The sequence below is a fragment of the Carcharodon carcharias genome, chromosome 16 (genome assembly GCF_017639515.1).
Source record: "Carcharodon carcharias isolate sCarCar2 chromosome 16, sCarCar2.pri, whole genome shotgun sequence".
Classification (NCBI taxonomy): Eukaryota; Metazoa; Chordata; class Chondrichthyes; order Lamniformes; family Lamnidae; genus Carcharodon; species Carcharodon carcharias.
The window spans coordinates 6,394,983-6,420,185 of record NC_054482.1 but is presented as its reverse complement, the minus strand read 5'-3'; the positions used below and the strand labels follow the sequence as shown (position 1 = coordinate 6,420,185).

The 25,203-nt window shown below is 43.6% G+C and overlaps 1 protein-coding gene across 11 annotated transcripts in view; it reads right to left on the bottom strand.

Moving 5' to 3' along the window:
• Positions 1 to 25,203, bottom strand: part of ptprc (protein tyrosine phosphatase receptor type C) — a 167,253-nt gene that overhangs the window by 89,673 nt on the left and 52,377 nt on the right. For 7 of the 11 annotated variants that reach the window (XM_041208255.1, XM_041208256.1, XM_041208257.1 and 4 more), the window contains exon 3: positions 13,695 to 13,733. In XM_041208255.1, the coding sequence (XP_041064189.1) occupies positions 13,695 to 13,733 (39 nt within the window). Of the gene's footprint in view, positions 1 to 8,580; positions 8,670 to 13,694; positions 13,734 to 25,203 lie in introns of all 11 variants that reach the window. The other 4 variants (XM_041208251.1, XM_041208250.1, XM_041208254.1 and 1 more) reach the window with 1 other exon arrangement.

Genomic DNA, 25,203 nt, shown 5'->3' with positions numbered 1-25,203 from the left:
ACGGTTTTGGAATCAATTAATCAGTTATTTAACAACATTCCACAGTTATGAAACGATCTTTTCAGAGCCAATTCTGTCATTCACATTTTATTAACCACACTGCTGTTAAAATTCCAGTTACTCCTCAAGGTATAAACTTTTCTAACACTTCTGTGGGAGTGGGAAATTTGAAATTCTCACTGATTTCAGTCATTGCCAGCTCCAGGTCCACAGTGCAGCCTGTGTCAGAATCCTGAAGGAGAGATCGTAACCTCGCGAGTTTAATACTAATCTCCACATGCTCGACACCCCAAAGTTCTACTTAGTTTCTGAGGGGTAATGATGGCAAAAGTTGACATTTGCCATCAAGAACTTGCAAAATCTGGCCTTTTTATTTTCACCAGTCATCTACAATGACTATAACATGAAGACCAGTAAACATTTGAAAGTAAGAGTGTAACTGATGCTTTTCTCAGCTGATAGGGTGCAGAGGACATTTCATTCACTTTGTAAAGAGAGATCCAGTTTACATCAAAATGATGAGGATTTTGCAAAAGAACAGTCGAGCTGATAAAAACTCACTGACGAAGACAAAAGGATTAAATGATTCGGTTTTCAAAAAAATTACCAACAATTGGCAACCAGGCACTAAAGTGACACCCATTTTGCTAGTGGTAAAAAGTGCTTAGGGAGGAACTAGAACCTGTGGTGAGTGCAGAAGTCACTGTTGTTGGGGCCGTGCTTGAGTGTGTGAGTGATGACTGACCTGTGGGAAGACAAAAACTATGAATAACCATGCATTCCACAAAAAGAACCATGCATTCCACAATATCATGTATAATTATTAAGTCTGGCAGTTTGCAACAAGTAGTAAATGAATGTCCCACAAAACTTTCTGCTATCATACTAATTACACAGCAAAGAGAATATTTCACTCTTGCTGTCATGGGTGATCCAAATGGGATTGTTTGAAGCAGTATAAAATCTTTTCAGAAAAAAACTTAATCCGTCAGTTACATTTGTTGTGAACTGATCAGGTGGTGTTAGAAATACTGCTCCTATTTTACGTGGTCAAACCCACATTAGACTCAAAACTAAAATTCCATTTGGTTCAATACAAGATATTAATTTTGACAAAAACAAAAATCTATCATGATACAGAAGTCATTCCTTTAGATTTTTGTCAAAGGAACTCAGATGATGAACAGACATTAACTTGCCTGCATAATAACTCTGCCTCTGTTTGGTAAAAACAAGGCCATGAGGAAAGAGTAGAGGAGTGAGACTAAATGAGTAGCTTCATCAATGGTCTAGCACGGACACGATGGGCCAAATATATCCTACTGTGCTGGATCAATTGGTGAAATGATGATTGTAACTTCGTTCAATGAGTTTCACACAGAATTGGCATGCTGACAATGTCAGAGTGGTACCCATTTTAATGACAAAAGGAGAAGGTAAAATATCTTTGCGGACATACTTGAACCTGCTGTGAGTGCAGTAGTCATTGTTGTTGGAGCCGTGCTGGAGGGTGTGAGTGATGAGTCATCTGCTGGATGATCAAAACAGAGAGTAACAATGCATGTCACAATTGAATACAAAAAGAACGGCCCGGAGTTTGCAGTCAGCAGCCAAGCATGAATGCTCGCCATTGATCGTGAAGTAAGCCTCACGGGGAGATCAAGTGATCTCCCTTGGTAAGAAATTCTCTCTATGCTTGTGCTGTAGTGATGCAAATGATTGCAGCATTGTTCACTGGGAAGTTCACAAGGTGGTGCTGGACTGATGTCATCTGGCTGTCAATTGCAGCCAATCACTTACAAGGATTTTCACAGTCCTCCAATCAGGAAACTTAAAAGCAGTGAAATAATATAATTTTTATAAATATTACAAGGAGCAAGTTTTACAAATTATGACATGTGGTAAAGTTCGAGGCCAAAATGTTCTGAAATAACTCATAATTAATTCATCAAAAACGGTTTTGGAATCAATTAATCAGTTATTTAACAACATTCCACAGTTATGAAACGATCTTTTCAGAGCCAATTCTGTCATTCACATTTTATTAACCACACTGCTGTTAAAATTCCAGTTACTCCTCAAGGTATAAACTTTTCTAACACTTCTGTGGGAGTGGGAAATTTGAAATTCTCACTGATTTCAGTCATTGCCAGCTCCAGGTCCACAGTGCAGCCTGTGTCAGAATCCTGAAGGAGAGATCGTAACCTCACGAGTTTAATACTAATCTCCACAGGCTTGACACCTCAAAGTTCTATTTAGTTTCTATGGGGTAATGAGGGCAAAAGTTGACATTTGCCATCAAGACCTTGCAAAATATGGCTTTTTTTTCACCAGTCATCTACAATGACTATAACATGAAGACCAGTAAACATTTGAAAGGAAGAGTGTAACTGATGTTTTTCTCAGTTGATAGGGTGCAGAGGATATTTCATTCACTTTATAAAGAGAGAACAAGATTGCATCAAAATGATGAGGATTTTGCAAAAGAACATTCGAGCTGAGAAAAACTCACTGACGGAGACAAAGGGATTAAATGATTCGGTTTGCAAAAAAATTACCAACGATTGGCAACCAGGCACTAAAGGGGCAGCCATTTTGCTACTAAAATGAGATGGTAAAAAGTGTTTTTGGAGGAACTAGAACCTGTGGTGAGTGCAGAAGTCACTGTTGTTGAGGCCGTGCTTGAGTGTGTGAGTGATGACTGACCTGTTGGAAGACAAAAACTATGAATAACCATGCATTCCACTAGAATGACTATGCATTCCACAAGCACATGTATAATTATTAAGTCTGGGATTTGGCAACGAGTGGCAAAGGAATTTCCCACAAAACGTTCTGCTATCCTACTTGCTATAGAGCGTAGAGAATATTTCACTCCCATTGTAAAGGGTAATCCAAATGGGATTGTTTGAAGCAGTATAAAATGTTTTCCAAAAAAAAAATTTAATCCGTCAGTTACATTCGTTGTGACCTGATCAGGTGGCGTTGGAACTACTGCTCCTATTTTATGTGGTTAAACCCAATTCAGGCTCAAAACTAAACTTTCATTTGGTTCAATACAAGACATTAATTTTGTCGTAAACAAAAATCTATCATGATACAGAAGCCTTTCCTTTAGATTTCTGTCAAAGGAACTCAAATGATGAACAGGCATTAACTTGCCTGCATAATAACTATATCGGTGTTTGGTAAAAAGAGGGTCAGGGGAAAGAGTAGAGGAGTGAGAATAATTGAGTAGCTTCATCAACGGTCTAGCACAGACACAATGGGCCAAATATATCCTACAGTGCTGGATCAATTGGTGAAATGATGATTGCAACTTCGTTCAATGATTTTCACACAGAATTGGTGTGCTGACAATGTCAGATTGGTACCCATTTTGATCGCAAAACGAGAAGATGAAATATCTTTGCGGACATACTTGAACCTGCTGTGAGTGCAGTAGTCACTGTTGTTGGAGCCATGCTGGAGGGTGTGAGTGATGAGTGATCTGCTGGATGATCAAAACAGAAAGTAACAATGCAGGTCACAACTGAATAAAAAAGAATGGCCCGGAGTTTGCAGTCAGCAGCCAAGCATGAATGCTCGCCGTTGATCGAGAAGGAAGCCTCAATGGGTGATCAAATGATCTCCCTTGGTAAGAAATTCTCCTCTATCCCTGTGCTGTAGAGATGCAACTGATTTCACTGGGGAACTTGCAAGTTGGTGCTAGAGTGATGTCATCAGGCTGTCAATTGCAGCCAGCCACAATAAAGGATTTTCACAGTCCTCCAAATGGAAACTTAAAAGCAGTAAATTAACATCATTTTTATAAATAGTTCAAGGAGCAAGTTTTAAAATTCCAGTTACACCTCGAGGTATAAACTTTTAAGGGGTTTTCTAACACTAACGTGGGAGTGAGAAATTTGAAATTCTCACTGATTTCAGTCATTGCCAGCTCTGGGTCCACAGTGCAGCCTGTGTCGGAATCCTGAATGGGAAATTGTAACCTCACGAGTTTAACACTAACCTCCAACTGCCTAACACCCCAAACCTCTATTTACTTTCTGAGGGGTAATGATGGCAAAAGTTGACATTTGCCACCAAGAACTTGCAAGAGAGTGGTCTTGCCCTGCGGCAGCAGTAGAGGTTACAAGGCAAATGAGTGACTGGTAAGTAATGGGTAAAATTGGGTAAATATTTAGTAATTTAATCGCTTATAGTTTAAGGTCTTTTTGTGGTTTATAGTTTGCATATTCCATAGTAACGAGGATCAGGAATGAAGGGCCTGATTACTGATCAGAGTAACTTATTTAAAAGGTTTAATTTAAAGGGATAAGCCATGGCAGGAGAGCTCATAGCCGTGGTGTGCTCACCGTGCTCTATGTCGAAGCCTGGGACATTTCCAGTGCCCGAGACCAGCATATGTGCACGGAGTGTGTCCAGCTGCAGCTCCTGGAAGATCAGGTTTCAGAGCTGGAACAGCGGCTGGGGACACTGTGGAGCGTCTGCGAGTCTGAGAGCATCGTGGATAGCACGTTTAGAGAGGTGGTGACACCACAGTTGAAGGGACTTGAGGAAGGAAGGGAATAGGTGGCCACCAGGCAGTCCAAGAGAAACAGGCAGGTAGTTCAGGAATCCCCTGGGGTCCTGCTCCCAAATCGGTATTCCATTTCGGAGGCTGATGAGGGCACTGCTTCCTGCAGGGAGTGCAGACAGAGCCAAGCTTCTGGCACCACAAGCGCCTGCCTGTATAGGAGGGGAAGAAGGGAGGAAGAGCAATAGTATTAGGGGATTCTACAGTCAGGGGAACAGTTAAACACTACTGTGGCCATCAACGTGACTCCAGGATGGTATGTTGCCTCCCTGGCGCCACGGTCCGGGATGTCACTGAACGGCTGCAGGGCATCCTGAAGAGGGAGGGTGATAAGGCAGAGATCATGGTACATGTTGTATCAATGACATAGGTAGAAAGAGGGATGAGGTCTTGCATCACGAATTCAGGGAGTTAAGCAGTAGACTAAAAAGCAAGACCTCTTGGGCTGAAGTGCCATGTGCTAGCGAGCTCAGAAATAGGAGATTAGCGCAGATGAATAAAAGGCTTAAGAGTTAGTGCAGGAGGGAGGGTTTTAGATTCCTAGATCACTGGAACCGTTTCTGGGAAGGTGGGACCTGTACAAGAGGGACGGTCTACATCTGAACCAGAGCGGGACTAACATCCTTGCGGATGGGTTTGCAAGTGCTGTTGGGAGGAGTTTAAACTAATTCGGCAGGGGGAGGGGACACAAAATGTTAGCCGAATAGGGACACACCATAATACAGTAAAACAATCAAGTCAGAGGGTGTACAGCTGCATTAAGTTTCAAGGGAGTAAGGCAAAGCTGGATGGCCTCTACTTTAATGCCAGGAGTTTTATAGGTAAAACGGATGAGTTAAGGGTGAGGATTGACACATGGAATTGTGTTATAGTAGCCATCACTGAGACGTGGTTGAGGGAGGGGTCGGATTGGCAGCTCAACATTCCGGGATATAGAATCTTCAGGCGAGACAGGGGAGGAGGTAAAAGAGGAGAAGGCATTGCATTATTAGTTAAGGAGTCAGTTACTGCAGTAAGGAGAGATGATATAATGGAGGGGGCATCGAATGAAGCTTCGTGGGTAGAGCTTAGGACTAAAAAAAGGAGCAGCCACATTGTTAGGTGTTTATTATAGACCCCCAGATAGTCAGCGGGAAATTGAGGAGCAAATCTGTGCCACAATTTGCAGAGGTAAAAGCAATAACAATAGGATAATTATATTAGGTGATTTCAACTTTCCCAACATTAATTGGGATAGACAGACTGTTAAGGGCTTGGATGGAGTGGATTTCTTGAAATGTGTACAGGAGAACTTTTTAGGTCAATATGTAGAGGGTCCAACAAGAGACAGCGCAGTGCTGGACCTAATTCTGGGGAATTAAGCTGGACAGGTGGCTGAGGTGGTGGTGGAGGAGCATTTTAGTGATAGCGACCACAACATGGTACAGTTTAAGCTTGTTATGGACAAAGAAATAGACAAGTTGCAAAAAAATGTTTTGGATTGTGGGAGAGTGGATTTTAGTAAAATAAGGCAGGATCTAGCCAAGGTAGACTGGGAACAGCTAGTTGTAGGGAAATCTACAGAGGAGCAGTGATGGGCATTCAAAAAGGAAATGAGGAGGGTACAGGCTCAACATGTTCCCTCTAGGGTGATAGGAAGGAGTAACAAGCCCAGAGAACCATGGATGACCAGAGATATTCAGGTTACGATGAGAAGGAAAAGAAAGGCTTTTAGCAGGTACAAGGGGAGCAAATCAGCAGAGGCATTTGTGGAATACAGAAAGTGAAGGATGGAGCTTAAGAAAGCAATTAGGAGAGCAAAGAGGGGTTATGAGAAATCTCTGGCTGGTAAAAGTAGGGAAAATCCCAGGATATTCTATAAGTATATCAATGGGAAGAGGATAACAGGGAAAGAGTGGGGCCCATAAGGGACCAAGGGGGCAATCTATGGGTGGAGCCAGAGGACATCGGTAGAGTGTTGAATGAAAACTTCACATCCGTCTTCACCCAAGAAAATGAGGATGAAGGTATCGATCTCGGGGAGAAAGACTGCAAGGTTCTTGAGCAAATAATATAGGGAGTGACAAGGTATTGGAGGTGTTGGCAGCCTTAAAACTGGACACATCTTCAGGTCCAGATGATTTGTGCCCCTGACAGCTGAGGGAGGCAAAGGAGAAGATTGCAGGGGCTCTGACCCAAATTTTTAATTGCTCTCTGGCCACAGGGGAGGTGCCAGAGGACTGGAGAACAGCTAATGTGGTTCTGCTATTTAAGAAGAGTTGTAGAGATAAGCCAGGGAACTACAGGCCAGTGAGTCTCACGTCAGGGGTAGGGAAACTATTGGAATAAATTCTGAAGGAGAGAATCTATCTCCACTTGGAGAGGCAAGGTTTGATCAGGGATAGTCAGCATGGCTTTGTCAGAGGGAGGTCATGCCTAATGAATTTGATTGAATTTTTTGAGGAGGTGATCAGGTGTGTAGATGAGGGTAGTGCAGTTGATGTCATTTATATGGATTTCAGCAAAGCCTTTGACAAGGTCCCACATGGGAGACTTATAAAGAAGGCAAATGCATATGGATACAGGCTATTTTGATAAGGTGGATTCAAAATTGACTTAGTTGTAGGAGACAGAGGGTGATGACAGAAGTATGCTTTAGTGACTGTAAGCCAGTGTCCAGTGGTGTACCACAGGGATCTGTGCTGGGTCCCCTATTGTTTGTCATTTATATAAACAACATAGATGACTATGTAGGAGGTAGAATTAGTAAGTTTGCAGATGACACAAAGATTGGCCGGGTGGTTAACAGTGAGGTTGAGTATCTTGGGCTACAGAAAGATATAGACGGGATGGTCAAATGGGCAGATAAGTGGCAGATAGAATTTAACCCTGAAAAGTGTGAGGTGATACAATTTGGAAGGAGTAATTTGACAAGGAAGTATTCAATGAACGGCATAACACTAGGAAGTTCTGAGGAACAAAGGGACCTTGGCGTGAGTGTCCATAGATCCCAGAAGGCAGAGGGACATGTTAGTGGGGTGGTGAAAAAGGCATATGGGACATTTGCCTTTTTCAATCGAGGCATAGATTACAAAAGTAGGGAGGTCATGCTGGAGTTGTATAGAACCTTGGTGAGGCCACAGCTGGAGTACTATGTGCAGTTCTGGTCGCCACATTATAGGAAGGATGTGATTGCTCTGGAGGGGTGCAGAGGAGATTCACCAGGATGTTGCCTGGGCTGAAACATTTAAGTTATGAAGCGAGGTTGGATAGACTTGGGCTGTTTTCATTGGAGCAGAGAAGACTGAGGGGCGACCTGATCGAGGTGTACAAGATTATGAGGGGCATGGACAGGGTGGATAGGGAGCAGCTGTTCCCCTTAGTTGAAGGGTCAGTCACAAGGGGGCATACGTTCAAGGTGAGGGGCAGGAGGTTTAGGGGTGATGTGAGGAAAAATCTTTTCACCCAGAGGGTGGTGAGGGTCTGGAATGCACTGCCTGGGAGGGTGGTGGAGGCGGGCTGCCTCACATCCTTTAAAAACTACCTGGATGAGCACTTGGCACATCATAACATTCAAGGCTATGGGCCAAGTGCTGGTAAATGGGATTAGGTAGGTAGGTCAGGTGTTTCTCACGTGTCGGTGCAGACTCGATGGGCCGAAGGGCCTCTTCTGCAGAGAGAGATTCTGTGAAAATCTGACCCTTTTTTTTAACCAGTCATTTACAATGACAATAACATGAAGACCAGTAAACATTTGAAAGTAAGAGTGTAACTGATGCTTTCCTCAGCTAATAGGGTGCAGAGGACATTTCACTCACTTTGTAAAGAGAGATCCAGATTGCATCAAAATGATAAGGATTTTACAAAAGAACATTCGAGCTGAGAAAAACTCACTGACAAAGACACAAGGATAAAACAATTCTGTTCTCAAAACGTTTGGAACAATTGGCAACCAGGCACTAAAAGGAACAACCATTTTGCTGATGAAATGAGGAGGTAAGAAGTGTTTATGGATAAACTTGAACCTGCTGTGAGTGCAGTAGTCACTGTTGTTGGAGCTGTGCTGGAGGGTGTGAGTGATGAGTCATCTGCTGGAAGATCAAAGCGACAGCATCTATAAATATATCAGTGGTCATTTACGAAAAACTCTAACATGAAGAAATGCTTCATACCAGTAACATTCTTTAAAGTGGTATCATAGTAGATGCTTCTCTTGACTGGTTTAAGGGGAGTGCTAGATTTAGCTTTAAAATTGGCATTTCGTCCCAACACTCTTACAGGATATAGAGGATATTTCATTCACTTTGTAAGGAAGGACCCAAATTGCTTCAAAACAATCAGAATGTTGGAAAGTAATAACTGAACCAAATAAATCAAGGAAGTCAAAGGGGAAAAAGTATTCAGTTTTCAAAAATCAGGTACAATTGTCTTCAAGAGAACAAACACTTTGCTGTCCAAGGGAGATGGTGAAGATTTTTTAATGCAATACTTAAACCTGTTGGTAGTGCAGTAGTGCAGTCGTTGAGTAATGGCGGAGTGTATTGGTTAATAGGTATTTTTCGGGCTGGAAGAAGGTTTGTAGTGGGGTTCTCCAGGGGTCGGTATTGGAGCCCTTGCAGACAATACAAAATTTGGGAGAATTGTAAACTGTGAGAAGGACAGTGTAGAACTTCAAAAGGAGATTGCCACATTGGTGGAGTGGGCAGATAGGTGGCAGATGAAGTTCAATGTGGAAAAGGGTGAAGGGATACACTTTGGTATACAGAGCATGGAGAGACAGTGTAAAATAAACTATTTTATACTATTCTAAAGAGTGTGCAGGAGCAGAGAGACCTGGTTGTATATGTACATAAGTCATTAAAGGTAGCAGGACAGGTAGAGAGAGCTGTTTCTAAAGCATGCAGTATTCTAGGCTTGATTAATAGGGGCATAGAGTACAAGAGCAGGGAGGTTATGATAAACTTATTACAGGACACTGGTTAGACCTCAGCTGGAGCATTGTGTGCAATTCTGGGTGCCACACTATAGGAAGGATGTGAACGCATTGGAGAAGGTGCAGAAGAGGTTTACAAGAATGGTTCCAGAGATGAGACACTTCAGTTAAGAGGAAAGATTGGAGAAGTTGGGTCTGTTTTCCTTGGAGAGGGGAAGGCTGAGAGGAGACTGGATAGAAGTTTTCAAAATCATGAGGGATCTAGGCAGAGTAGATAAGGAGAACTTGTTCCTGCTTGTAAATGGATCGAGAGCCAGAGGGCACAGTTTTAAAGTATTTTGCAAATGCAAGGAGAGAAAAAATATTTTCACATAGCGAGTAGTTAGGGTTTGGAATGCACTGCCTGGAAGTGTGGTGGAGGCAGGTTCAATTGAGACATTGAAGAGGGCATTGGATGATTATTTAAATAGAAACAATGTGCAGGGTTATGGGGAAAAGACAGGAGATTGGTACTAAGTTAAAATGCTCAGAGAGCTGGTGCAGACATGATGGGCCAAATGGCCTCCTTTTACACTGTAAAAATTCTCTGATTCATGCTGGATTGTGTGAGTGAAGAGTGATCTGCTGGAAGGGGAAAACTGAGAATAACAATCCACGACTAACCTGTGTGTAACAATGTAGTGACTGTAGCCAACATTTAGGCTGATCTGTCCTCATACATCATTCACATACACAGATTTGTAGCAGGGATTACTGGATAGTAATGAGAAGTGGAAACATTGGATGATTATTTCTCTACTGTATTAGAGAGACTAATTGTGGTTTCATCACTATGTCCTTAGTTGAGAACTCCCAGGCCAGAAACTAGGGCCTGTCTGTTTTGTGCAGTTTAATACTACACTAAGCAGTGCAATAAACCACTGCCATCAGGAAAGCTTTATTCAAATTCTTTTCATTCAAAGCCACTGATGTCACATCCTAGTGCGGGCATGCTTGAAGGCCACAGTAGTAAATGCTCAGTTCTGATTCATTTCAAGAAAAGCTCTAGTGGCTGAATTTTACAGGACATGTGGTCCCTGTTCACCCTGCTAAAACGTTGGTGGTGAGCTTGCCCACCATATTGCTGGCTGCCCCTCGGCAATTTAACACTGGAAACAGCATCAATTGCTTTAAAGCGAGACTTCCACCCCTGTCTCAGGGGAAAGTCCCAAAAATCTATCTAGCTGTGTCTTAAAAATGCTCAAAGACTCTGCTTCCACCACCTTTTGAGGAAGAGAGTTCCAAAGATCCACCACCCTCAGAGAAAAAAAATTCTCCTCATATCAGTAGTGAATGGGTGACCCCTTATTTTTAAAAATCCTAGTTCTGGATTCTCCTACAGGAGGATACATCCTTTCCACATCCACCCTGCCAAGACCCCTCAGGATTGTTTACGTTTCAGGCAAGTTGCTTCTTACTCTTCTGAACTCCAGCAGATACAAGCCTAGCCTGTCCAGCCTTTCTTCATGAGACAGCCCACCCATTCCAGGTATTAGTCTAGTAAACCTTCTCTGAAGTGCTTCCAATGCATTTACATCCTTCCTTAAATAAGGAGACCAATATTGCACACAGTACTTCAGTGTGGTGTCTAAACTGAACAGATGTGAATGTGAATGAAGGAATCACTGTTAGTGCAGTTGTGCTAGGGTTCGACAGTGTCATGTGATCAATGGGAAGGTGACAACAGAACCACTATTTTAAAAATACGTATCAGTCAAAAAGACTGTCATAAAATTGCACTTCACCATTTAACCTTGTTGTAGAGATGACATTTTGCACATATTCAGAGCAGTTCAATCTGCCCTTGCTTGAGAAAGGTGGAGCGTTTGCTGATTCTAAATTCCCATTTCCATGGTAACAGCGGGTTTTTATAAAACTGTTCAGTTACATTTCTAATCTTAAAGGAAGATGAAAACACTCCCTACCATACTTTTCAAAGGGTTAAACTGCCTGTTAAAAATGGGAGTCGCTCACTTAAAATCAGAAACAAAAAGTATTTTAAAGATGTTTACCATCAGCAAGATATGTCATGTTGCACCAGCTGGTATTTATGCTGATGTAAACATTCTTCCCTTAGATGACTGAGCGTACTCAATGGAACACGTTTTAAAATGGGAAAAATGATTGATTCATGTCAGAATTGAGGCTTAGCACCTGGCTCGCCTTAAATATGCCAACACCAGTCCAAAAGAAAAATATGAAATCAAATGGCATGTGTTGGTTCTTCAGCTTATAGTTCCCAATTTATTCCCAAGGGTTTGTTGCTGCTCCCTAACACTTGTAGACAAGGATTTGAAACTTGCCTGTGTGCTTACATTTCGCACAAGGGAAAAGTAAAGCTATTTTGACAAGAAGAATAAAAAAAAGAATCTCCTGGTTTCTTCTTGTGAATGTTGACCGTAAATTAATCCTGGTAAAAGCAGCTGTTCAAGAAACCTAAACTGTGGGATTCGTTGTTTTTTTTTGCTATACTTACATCAACCTGCTGCAGGGAAACTGAGATTAAAAGTCCCTGTAAAGTCTGCATAGAGTTTGAAGGGTACATTCTATCTGGTTGTGGGAACATTAAAATTAGCGTGTAATAATCCCTGATGCGAAAGTGAATCAGGTATCGCCTGCCCGGATCCATACAACAGTAAAGTTGTAATACCTCGCACTACTCACCTTTAAGCATGTCTGAAACCCTCTTATAGCGCTGGACAAAGTTGATAGCAGCATTAAGATTACTGCTCCACCAGAAACACTGCAGATCTGCAGTACCTTTTAGGCTTAAGGGTGTTTTTTTTAACCTGAGCGGTTTCTGCAGGAGGGTTGTTGGGCCAGTTCAAATGGTGCCCAACAGTCACATGACTCCCAAATTTCATCCATACGCTGCTGGTCAGTGTCGCTACTGGCAGATGTGCAACCACCAGCACTAAGGGAAGGCTCACCAGCAACCAGCTCAGTTGCGGGTGAGGTTTTCAGTTGGGTCTCCATGGGTGGGCACTGGGGCAACAGAGGTCCAGACTTTCTTTGTGGGGCCCACAGGAGGACTCCTGCAGATTTGAATTGCATGGGGACGGGACTCCACTGCCCACACACGAGGTTTTATTGAACGGGACAGGTGGGTTATCAGCATCCTATGTCACAGGAATCTGATAAGTATTTAGGGAGTGAGGCTCCTGACTTTATTTGGAAGGTGGTGAGACATCCACCAAACGCAGTGAAATGAGGGCACTCCATTTTAACCACCCCCTCACCACATTCCCATTGAGTTAAAATCCACCATGCCCCCTTAATTTCCATTCAAGTATTATATTAATGATGCAACTTGAGATGATTAATGCTGTTCATTGTATGAATGTTACATATTTGTGGTGGTCAAAACATTTCTCTGCTGTGACGCCATTGAAAGTGGGAAATAATATTAACTGAGGACTGGAGTTTTCAAGTCATTGTTTCCTATTGAAGGGAGGATTGGCCATGCATCCAGCAACAATATGGACACACTGGAACAATGTAGTAATTCTCCCTCATAAATTCACAATTATTACTGTTTTCCAACAGCTCTTAAATTATTCAAGGGGCCAAGGGGCTGTGAAATATTATTTTCAACAATGGGTGAATATCTTGGGCTTTCAAGGAGCAAACAGTGAACAAATTTTCTCAAAGAACATTGAACTGTGATATTACATTTCTCCCCAGTGGGTGATGGAAATAATCTGTGGAGGTCTAAATGTGTGGAGAATGAACCTGAAGAAGAATAATCTTCTTAATTGAATGTAAGAAGTGATTTCCTCACTTTCAGAGATAGCTTTGGTACATTGGTAATCAAACATTCCAGAAACACATTTAAATTAGACCATAATATTATCTGAATACTTTAAACTTGTTTAGGTTCCTAATGATTTTTGCATTATATGTAAACAGCTGTCCCCAATACAAAAACATATTAACAAATAAGCTTTTATTCAATTGTAAATGTTATTCTATTCTCTAAAACAGACCTCTGTTTCTCAGATATCTGAGACTTGCTTATTAAGATCATCAGTGTTGTTACTGAAAACATAATGGTGTTGATTTTCAATTTAAGACATCGGCATATAGGAGTGTGGCTACCCATTACAGAATGACCACCAACTGTATGTGAGGTGACTATGCTTGATTCAGGTAAAATTGTGTACTTACCTACATTGCTGGTCACTGTGAAGGCAGGCGTTGTTGCTTCTGTAACAGAAAGGAGATTAAAACAATTCAGTGAGAGTCGTCAAGCACAAACAGAAACACGTGCCACCCTCAGTCCTTCGCAAGGTTGGTAAGATGATCAACTTTCTCAAAGTGCAGTGCTGCACAAATGCAGGGCTGAATTTTACCGACCCGCGTGGCAGGAATGGAGGATGGGGTCCGGGGGGGGCGGTGTATGGGAGGAGGGGGCACGGTCAGCAAAATAGTGGAAAGCCTTGTCGGGGTGGCTCCCCATTGCTGTCCAGGGAAGCAAGCAGCCGATTTGCATAATTAAGGGCCATTTTACGAGGCCACTGATACTTGGCCAGCCGCCACATGGGGCATCAAAACCAGCGGCTCCATGGTCCAAAGAGGGCTCAGCACCCACTTTTCACTGCAAAATCAGGGTTCCAAAGCCCGCAGTAAGATTCAGTCCACAGTGTTTGGGTTCCCTCCTAAAATTTCCCACAGTGTTTCAGGTGAAATCGTGGTCAAAATCAACAGAAAAATAAACATCATACACGAGGAACAGATCACTGGTACATAGACTTCCATTTGCCCATGTCCCACCAAGTGCTGTAGGACACGACCAAGGTTACAGAGTCACAGTTCAAAGAGAGATTTAAAGCTGTTTGGTTATTTATGGTAGCAACTGCAGTGTTGATTGGCTGATTTGAGCTTAGACTGGAGGATTTAACCTTATCCATTATAATTAAAGAGGAGAACATAATCTTCCATGAGTGATGAAAGTTACAATAAGATTGGGTTTTCAGAACATCATTATATCAAAGCATCATGTCACAGAGTCTTGGAGGTCTACAGCACAGTAAAAGACCCTTCTGACCATTGAGTCTGCGTTGGTCAAACAAGTACCTAACTATTCTAATCCCTTTTTCCAGCACTAGGCCCATAACCTTGTACGCCATGGCATCGCGAGTGCACATCCAAATACTTCTTAAATGTTATGAAGGTTTCTGCCTCTACCACCCTTTCAGACAGTGAGTTCCAGATTCCCACCACCCTCTGGGTGAAAAAATTCTCCCTCACATCCCCTCTAAACCTCCTGCCCCTTACCTTAAATATATGCCCCCCTGGTTATTGATCCCTTCACCAAGAGGAAAAGTTCTTTCCTGTCTACCCTATCTATGCCCCTCATAATTTTATACACCTCAATCATGTCCCCCTTCAATCTCCTATGCTCCAGGGAAAATAACCCCAGTCTATCCAATCTCTCCTCATAACTAAAACTCTCCAGCCCAGGCAACATCCTGGTAAATCTCCTCTGCACTCTCTCTACACATTCTTCCTATAATGCGGATTCCAAAACTGCACGCAATACTCTAGTTGTGGCCGAACCGGCGTTTCATGCAGTTCCAGCATAACCTCCCTGCTCTTATATTCTATGCCTCAGCTAATAAAGGCAAGTAACGCATATGCCTTCTTAACCACCTTATCTACCTGTCCTGCTACCTTAAGGGCCAGTGGACATGCACAACAATGTTCCTCTGATCCTCGGTACTTCCCAGGGTCCTCCAATTCATCCTGTATTCCCGTGCCTTGTTTGTCCTGCCCAAGTGCATCAACTCACATTTATCCGGATTAAATTCCATTTGCCACTGATCAGCCCATCTATATCCTCCTGTAATCTAAGGCTATCCTCCTCACTATTTACCAGCCCACCAATTTTCATGTCATCTGCAAACTTACTGATCAACCGTCCTACATTCAAGTCTAAATCATTTATATACACCACAAACAGCAAGGGGCTCAACACCAATCTCTATGGAACCCCAATGGACACAGGCATCCAGTCACAAAAACACCCTTCAAACATCATCCTCTGCTTCCTGCCACTCAGCCAATTCTGGATCCAATTTGCCAAACTGCCTTTGATCCCATGGGCTCTTACCTTCATTATCAATCTCCCATGCAGGACCTTATCAAAAGCCTTGCTGAAGTCCAAGTAGACTACGTCAAATGCATTGCCCTCAACTACACACCTGGTCATCTCTTCGGAAAATTCAATCAAATTGGTCAGACATGACCTCCCCTTAACAAAACCACGCTGACTGGCCTTGATTAATCCCTGCCTCTCCAACTGTAGATTAATTCTGTCCCTCAGAATTGCTTCCAATAGTTTCCCCAACACAGAGGTTAGACTGACCGGCCTGTAGTTCCCTGGTTTATCCCTTCCTCCCTTCCTGAATAATGGTACCACATTGCCTGTCCTCTGGCACCTCGCCTGTGGCCAGAGATATTGAAAATTATTGCCAGCGCCCCTGCTATCTCCTCCCTTGCCTCACTCAACAGCCTGGGATACATTTCATCCGGGCCTGGAGATTTATCTACTTTTAAGCCTGCCAGACCACTTAGAACCTCTTCCCTTTCAATGCTAATTCCTTCAATTATACATCTGGTACAACTTTTTAAACTGATAGTCAGCCCTCACATTTTCTTCGAGAAGTATCAACCATGAACAGCACAATTATCACAATAATTCTGATGCCATAGTTTATTTGTGCAACAAGGTCAATTGTCCTAGTGAACTGTCCTGAGGGCTCACCTTCTGCTGGTCAAAGGTCAAAGCATCTAGTGAGGGATGTGCCGTCCCATTGAGTTACCCACCATCCCTAATCTGCAGCACCAGAGGGGAATGGAACATCTGCCAGGTTCACCAGTGCTACTGGGATTCAGCTGGTGAACAGGGTCACAGCTATAAGGATATCATTTAAAAACAAAGCAGCAACAAGTGAAGTATAACCTATAGGATGTAGATAAGGAATCATGTGCGATATATGGTAGGAAGGAGAAAGCACTGCAGAGAAGACAAAATCACTTGTAAACCTGTTGGGGTTACTTTTAGCGCCATCCACCCATCAGAAACTGAATGGAACAGAAGTTAATAAAGCCTGCCATTCTGTTGTCACTCCTGCAGCAATTTTAACACCATTGATTTTTTTTTGCATAGTTGAAGCTGCCAGCCTGACTCAGGCAGGAGCCTCCGGAATACATGTCAATCAGACACCACAGACATGTTAACGTCCGACAGGGTGCAGTGTCTCCTATAGACGCTCCACTTTATTAGACCTGACAGGGAAGAATAAGAGTCCTTTACAACTACATGTTAAAACGAGAATGGGTGCTCCCTTAAGGCAGTGAAGAGCAGGTTTGTGCTGCTGCTACCCCCAAGCTCTTTCATCCACTCCGCACATTCTCTTCCCCCCCTGCCCAACCCCCTACACCCTGTTCCCACCCTCACAAAGCACATTCACAAAACCTGTCCAAAACCCCTCCGCCAATTTATTGCACTGCTGCCTGGGAGGCCTGGTCTGTGTTCGCTGGAATCCACGCGAGATGTCTCTGGAGGCTCAGTGCAGTTGAGCAGGCAGCTCACAACAGTTGATGTGTTTTTAGCGGTTTGATATAACTGAGTGGCTTGATAGACCATTTCCGAGGGCATGTAAGAATCAACCACATTGCTGTGGGCCTTTTTATTAAAATTCATTCACAGGATGTGGGCTTCACTGGCTAGGCCAGCACTTATTGCCCATCCCTAGTTGCCCTTGAGAAGGTGGTGGTGAACTGCCTCCTTGAACCCACAGGTACACCCACAGTGCTGTTAGGAAGGGAGTTCCAGGATTTTGTCCCAGTGACAGTGAAGGAACGGCGATATATTTCCAAGGCAGAATGATGAGTGGCTTGCAGGGCAACTTCTAGGTGCTGGTGTTCCCATCTATTTCCTGCCCTTGTCCTTCTAGATGGTGGTGGTTATGGGTTTCAAAGGTGCTGTCAAGGGAGCCTCAGTGAATTCCTGCAGTGTATATTGTCGATCGTATGCTTCTGCGGTGGTGGAGGGAGTGAATGTTTGTGGATGGGGTGCCAATCAAGTGGGCTGCTTTGCCCTGGATGGTGTCAAGCTTCTTGAGCATTGTGGGAGCTGCACTCATCCAGGCAAGTGGGGAGAATTCCATCACACTCCTGACTTGTGCCTTGTAGATGGTGGACAGGCTTTGGGGAGTCAGGAGGAGAGTTACTTGACGCTAATGAGTCATACCAAGCACAAAGGAAGATGGTTGTGGTTGTTGGAGTTCAGTCATCTCAGCTCCAGGACATTACTGCAGGAGTTCCTCAGGATAGTGTCCTAGACCCAACCATCTTCAGCTGCTTTATCAGCTGACCTGCCTCTGACCTGCTCTTATAGCCACAGTATTTGTATGGCTAGTCCAGTTCAGTTTCTCGTCAACGGTAATCCCCAGGATGTTGATAGTGGGGAATTCAGTGATGGTAATGCCATTGAACATCAAGGGGTGATGGCAGGATTCTCTCTTGTTTGGACATGGTCATTGCCTGGCACTTGTGTGGCATGAATGTTCCTTACCATTTGTCAGCCCAAGCCTGGATATTGTCCAGGTCTTGCTACATTTGGGCATCTGAGGAGTTGTGAATGGTGCTGAACACTGCGCAATCATCAGCGAACATCCCCACTTCTGACCTTATGATGGAAGGAAGGTCACTGATAAAGCAGCTGAAGATGGTTGGGGTCGAGGACACTACCCTGAGGAACTCCTGCAGTGATGTCCTGGAGCTGAGATGACTGACCCCTAACAACCACAATCATCTTCCTTTGTGCTAGGTATGACTCCAACCAGTGGGGAATTTCCCCCTGATTCCCACTGATGGCAGTTTTGCTAGGGATCTGGAGTCACATGTAGGCCAGGCCAGGTAAGGATGGCACATTTCCTTCCATAAAGGACATTAGTGAAGCAGATGGGTTTTTATCACAACCAACATGATTTCATGGTCCTCATTAGACTTTTAATTCCAGATATTTGATTGAATTCAAATTCGAACCCGAGTCTCCAGAGCATTATCCCGGGTCTCTGGATTACTAGTCCAGTGACAATGCCACTACACCACCGCCTCCCCCTAACAGCACTGTGGTTGTACCTACACCTCATGGACTGCAGCGGTTCAAGAAAGCAGCTCACCACCACCTTCTCAAGAGCAATCAGGGATGGGCATAAATGCTGGCCTAGTCAGTGACAACCACATCCCTTGAATGAGTAAAAGAAAATGCACTGGGGAGGCTGTTAAAAAAGTAACCTAGCCTCTCTCAGCACCTTCTACAAGGACAAACCCACAGTTTCACCAGCCAGACACCCAGGGTTAAAATTCCCCTTTTACTTTTATTGGCAATTTTAGTGTGTATAATAACACAGTAATAAAGGTGCACTGACAACCCTTTGGCATTATTACTTTGAGAATACAGTGCAGGTGAATTGTGCATTGGATATCCCAGTAGTATAAAAAGCCCCTGGGCCACTCATTCTGCGCCACAGCTGTGATTGGCTATCAACAAATGGTTTTAATTATGGTCTCATCATAACTTTGCATTAAAATTCTGTCTAATTCTATTGCATTAAAATACTTGCTGCAAATTGAAGGTCTGTTTGACATCTCTTCAATCCATATTAATTTTAGATTATTCAAGCATGTTGAGAACAGTGCACAGCATGGATGTGATGGGCCAAACAGCCTACTTCTGTGTCATTAAATTTTCTATGATTTCTATGAGTACACCTAGCACGGTGGGGGTGGTACATTGGCATACCTTTGAGTTGTGGTGCAAGTGCTAGTGTGTACCTTGAATCTGTCCATATGGAAAGCTGACAATCCTCAGAAAGCGCTTCAAGGTTTTGTGCTTTTGAATCAATACACACTTTCTTATTCACTATGGTCTAAGTTTGCACTAACGATGATAAAAAAAAGCGAGTGTTTTAACAGCAATAACTATAAATAGCTTTTTTTGAAACTACTTTTTTTGATGTTTCTATAGAGAGAGAATGTTACACAGTAGCGTTTTTAAGGTCTTAACTGACCATTGGGCGGAATCTTCTATTCTCCCTTGTGTTTGGAAGAGGGGAGGGCATTTAATCAGGCAGGATGGTGGTGGGTGGGGACCACCTTCCTGTCTCCATCCTGATTAAGTCCATGGTGGGAAGGCCCATGGTCGGCCTTTCTGCTCCGCTGCCAATTGAGGCCCTTAAGTAGACAATTAATGGCTACTTAAGGACCGCATCCCGCTACCATGAATAATAATCCAGCAGTGGGCAAGCCGGTGAAGGGGTGGGGGTGTGGGGGTTGTGGGGGAGCGGTTGTGGGTGGAAGGGTCTCTCATTCAAAGGCACTTAGTGTCAGTTTGAGGGGCTTGGCATCTGAACGGAGGGGACCTGCCGAGAACCAATCCCCTGCTCTTGCTTCTGATCCCCCCCAAACAATCCCCTCCCCCATGACCCCCAAACCATGAAATCCCTCCTATCATTACTTACCTCTGGCCTGGGTCCGGTCTGTGGTCCTGAGCTCCTGGTGGCCGTTGTTCTGGCAGCAGCCACCCTGGGCCTCTGATTGGCTGGCAGCTTTCGGCGAGCGGGACTCCACCCCGCCCCCCCAACGGGTCCTGATCCAGTGGATGCCTGTCGGTGGCCTCTCAACTGCCTGATTGGCTCATGATTCGGTGGACCTTCCCCAAAAGAGACAACGTGGGTTTTTTGCTGGCTCTCCAGCCATAGGGCAAACCACCATAAAATCCCCATTACTGTTAAATTGACAACGTTTCTTGAGAGAAACTGAAGATATAAATATACTGAAAGAGTGAACAAAGCCATGTACAGGAACTTGCTCACAGCTGTATGTGCTCTATGGCTGTGACTTTACCACAAGTGGGGCAGGAACCCCGATAAAAGGAGTAAACGGGGATTTTTCTGTATTTTTAACTGACAACGTTCTATCAGGAGCTTGACAAATTCCCTTGCTACAAAGTATTTTCTAGCATCCAACTAGACTATTTGCCTAAAAATCTCATAGGCATGACCTCTAGTTTGGCCATTCCTGCTTATTCAAATATACCAACAATCCATTACAACACAAAAGCTTACTTGCTCTCCCTACAAGCACCCAGGTTACTTAACTATCTCTAGCAAGTGATCTGCTCGAGTCCCAGACCTGTTTCTTTTGACGATTAGCCCTGTACGGTACACACACATGCCTGAAGTCCCTAGCCTAACAGCACATTGAACGCTTTTCAAAATGAATCTTGCAGAAAGGTGACCGTTGCTGATCGCACCAAATGGAGCTAAACAAGCCTGAACATAACATTCATGATTTGGATTATGAACAGTCAGCCCCAAGTAGTTGTCAACCTGAATTGGGAAATCAAATGCGGCAATTCAGATACTATGTGCGGTGTGGGCTGATTAAATTTGGAATTAAAGGGTAACCCAAATCCAACCCACCATGACACCTTCTTCCTGGTTAACCACAGCAAGGGCTGGGCTTTCTAAGTAACCTGCTCTGGAGAGGAGAGTCACTGGTTACCAGAAATAAATGAGGCTACATTCCTCCAATTCTGGGAGCGATCTGAATTTAACAGCTGTGGGTAGGTTTCCCAAGGTTGGCAGCCAAAGAGAGGTGGAAGCTACCAGATCCAGCAGCCCAGCATTTTTAGAACAATGCTTGTGGGCCTGAAGGAGCAGGAATGTTTCCCGTCAATCCTCCAAACCTTCTGCACCCTGCTCTTTCCACAGCAGTAATTGTACGTTAAACTTTTCATGCTATTACGGCGATCATGTGATTGTGCAGGCGAATCAGCCCTAAGCGCAGGTAATCTTAGCAGCAGAGTTTTTCTAGCCTTGGTCTTGGTACAAGCATGTAGCTTCTTCAGGAGCTCCATAAATCAAGTTTACTGTTTCTTACAAGAAACCTGCCCTTCACTTGAAGTTTGTTACAGTTGGCGACGAGGGTAAATAGCTCTAACGCTGCAGCTCGCCTCATGGATTTTTAAGGGAAGAAGGGAAAGCACACTGACCAGCAATACCTCGCTTCAGCAGAATTGACCCGTACTGCTCATCCATCGACGATTGGAGTCAGTACATAGAGCACCTAGGTTTCTACTATCTGGCAATTGAAATAACAGAAGGCAATTCTCCTAAGTGTCTGTGGGGGTAAAATGTATAAACTAATCTGTAGCCCGACAGCTCCGAATGTACCAAATTCCAGATCCTTCACCGAACTAGTAGACCTTGTGAAGGTGCATTTTCAGCCTAAACCATGGCTGATCATGCAAAGATTCAAGTTCAAATCTAGAGTAAGGGCCCCCGATGAGTCAAGCATAATGTACATCGTGGAGTTAACACAGTTAATGGAGCGTTATGACTTCGGTGATACTCTAAACAATATGTTGCAAGATTGTTTGGTTTGCGGCATAATCAATTATGCCGTTCACAGCCGTTTACTTGCAGAAGTTGTGACAGACCTGAAGCGCGCCATGGAGATAGCGCTAGTAATGGAGAGTGCTGAGGGGGACTCGCAGGCTTTGCAGTGAGTGCAACATGGTGCTGTTCTGCAGTTAGGGTGGGAACCTGCTGCCAGGCATGGTGCGAAGAGCAAGGAGGCTACAGTGAGGCGTGACACGTTCCCTACTGCTCAAAAAAATAAATACTGGAAGCAGCTCACCAGTAATTCAGAAATTAAAGTGTTACCGGTGGTGGGGGGGGCGGATAATCATGTACTGGAAACCTGCAGATTTAAAGAGGCAGAATGCCATTACTGTCACAAAAAGGGGCATGTTGTAAAACAGTGCAGGCAAGATCAAGACAGCCATTCAGACATCAGGTCAACTTGAATGAAGTGCACAGTATAGATGAACCAGAAGCTGCTGATCCTGACATTTATTCCCGACATAATCTCAAGGCCAGGAAAACTGAACCAATCACCGTTACCTTTCAAGAAAATGTGAAGCCGCTGGTCATGGAGGTGCACACAGGAGCATTGACCACAGTGGTGGGAGAACATACCTTTAAATACCTCAGAGAAGGTTCCCAGCCATTGAGTTTGGAGCAAATCACGGCTCAGGTAAAAACATACACTGGAGAGGCAATACAGGTAAAAGGCATCACCTCTGTACCTGTATCTTACAGGCAACAGACAGCCAGCTGCTAGTAATTGTTGTAACAGGTGAAGGACCTAGCCTTTTGGGCTGTGATTGGTTGAAAGAAATTAATTTCAACTGGCCAGAAATGTTTCAGGTTAGAACAGTAAGAAATCCTGAGTTATTAAAAAAGTATGACAGAGCATTCCAAGATGAGTTGGGAAAAATAAAAGGTCTACAAACTAAAATATATGAGGATTCTGAAGTAAGGCCAGAGCTCTGCCTTATGCTCTGAAAGAGAAGGTGGATGAGGAATTGTGCCATTTGGCGAAGTTAGGAATAACGCAGCCAGTCCAACTTTCAGAACGGGCAGCACCCATAATCCCTGTGATGAAACCAGATCAAACCATCCGCATCTGAGGAGATTACAAATTAACTGTGAACAAGGCTGCCAAATTGGACAGAAACCCAATCCCAAGGACTGAAGATCTGTAGATTAACCTTGCAGGAGGAAGCTCCTACACTAAACTGGACATGAGCCATGCATATCAACAACTAGAGCTGGACAACACATCCAGAGGGTATGTCACCATAAACAGGCACAAGGCCTGTACCAATATACACACCTTTGGTGTGTCATTGGCCTGTGTGATTTTCCAAAGAACCGTGGAAAGCCTACAAGGAGTTCCCTGAGTTATAGTGTACCTGGATGACATCCTGATCACAGGATCAATGGAAGCAGGACATTTGGCCAACCTAGAAGAGATCCTGAAAAGAGGTTTTTGGGCACTGGCGTAGGTTTAAAAAAAGAGAAGTGCACTTTCCAAGCAACTGAAGTCATGTATTTGGGCCATACAGTGGATGCCCAAGGATTGCATCCATTAGAGGGGAAAGTCAGGGCAATCAAGGAGGTGCCCTCCCCTACCAGTGTCACTGAGCATGGTAAATTATTACGGTCAATTCTTGCCTAATCTATCCACAGTGTTAGCCTCTTTACACTTACTATTGAAGAAACACAGAGAGTCCTGGAAGGCACAGCAAGAGGAAGCCTTCATAAAAGTCAAGAAGTTTTTGCACACGTCATGCTATTGCACTATGACCCATCAAAAGGATTAATGTTCACTTGTGATGCATCTCCCTATGGAGTGGGAGCATTATTGTCACACAAGATGTAGGATGAAAAACCAATAGGATACGTATCCAGAATCCTCTCCGCAGCCGAGAAAGGTTACTCACAAATTTAAAAAGAGGGCTTATCTATTATCTTTGGAGTAAAGAAGTTCCATCAATATTTGCATGGTCGATAATTCACCAAGGTGTCAGATCACAAACCACTGTTGGGTTTGTTTAGTGAAGATAAGGCAATCCCATCAATAGCTTCTGCTAGAATTCAAAGATGGGCTTTAATTAATGTCGGCATATGCGTATACTTTTATGCACTATCTGGGTGTGCATATAGCAAATGGAAATGCCCTCAGGCCTCTCCCTTTGCCAGGTAGCATTACACATGCATTACACATGCTCCAGTACCTCAAGAGGTAGTACTTGTGCTGAATTTCCTGTATTCCTCACCAGCCTGTGCGAAACAGACAAAGAATTGGACAAATCGGGATCCAATTTTATCAAGCATCTGTGAATAGGTATTGCAGGGATGGTCAAATGCACAAGTCTCCGAAGAATTAAAACCATTCTATGTCCGTAAATTTGAACTGAGTGGTCAAGATGGTATCTTGTTATGAGGAGCAAGAGTCTTTATCCCTTTGCAAGGAGGAGAACCACTATTGACAGAGCTTCTTAGTGCGCATCCTGGTATTTGGAAAATGAAGCTGCTTGCGCGAAGTTACATCTGGTGACCAGGTCTATACAGTGATATAGAAAAAATGGTGAAACACTGTCTCCAGTGTCAGCAAGAGCAGAAGTTTCCTGTTTCAGCAATATTGCATCCGTGGGAGTGGCCTGGTCAACCTTGGGTTAGACTACATGTAGATTATGTAGGTCCATTTTTAGGTACTTTGTTTTTAGTGATCATTGACACACAAAGTGGATGGATGTGTATGTAGTGAGATCACCTACATCATGTGCAACTATTGAAAAACTGCGCCAACGTTTTAGTGTACATGGCCTACCAGAAGTTATAATGTCAGATAATGTTACTGCTTTCACAAGTACTGAATTACAAAGATTCGTGAACCAAAATGGGATTAAACATGTCAAAACAGCACCGAATCATCCCTCATCCAATGGGTTAGCAGGAAGAGCAGTACAAACCTTTAAAACAGGCATGAAGAAACTATCCATGGGAACGTTAGAAACATGAATTTCAAGATTTCTGTTCAACTATCTCCTCATGCAACCATGAGTTCTGAATTGCTAATGAAATGCTGACTTCGTACAAGATTGAGTCTAATATTCCCTAATTTAGAGGGGAAGGTGGGAAAGAATCAGAGTGGTCAGAAAGTGAATCATGATGTTCACAGTAAAAGTCGAGAATATACCATGGGGGGGAGACAATTTTGGTACAATCGTCTCTTAAAAAAGATCTTTGTC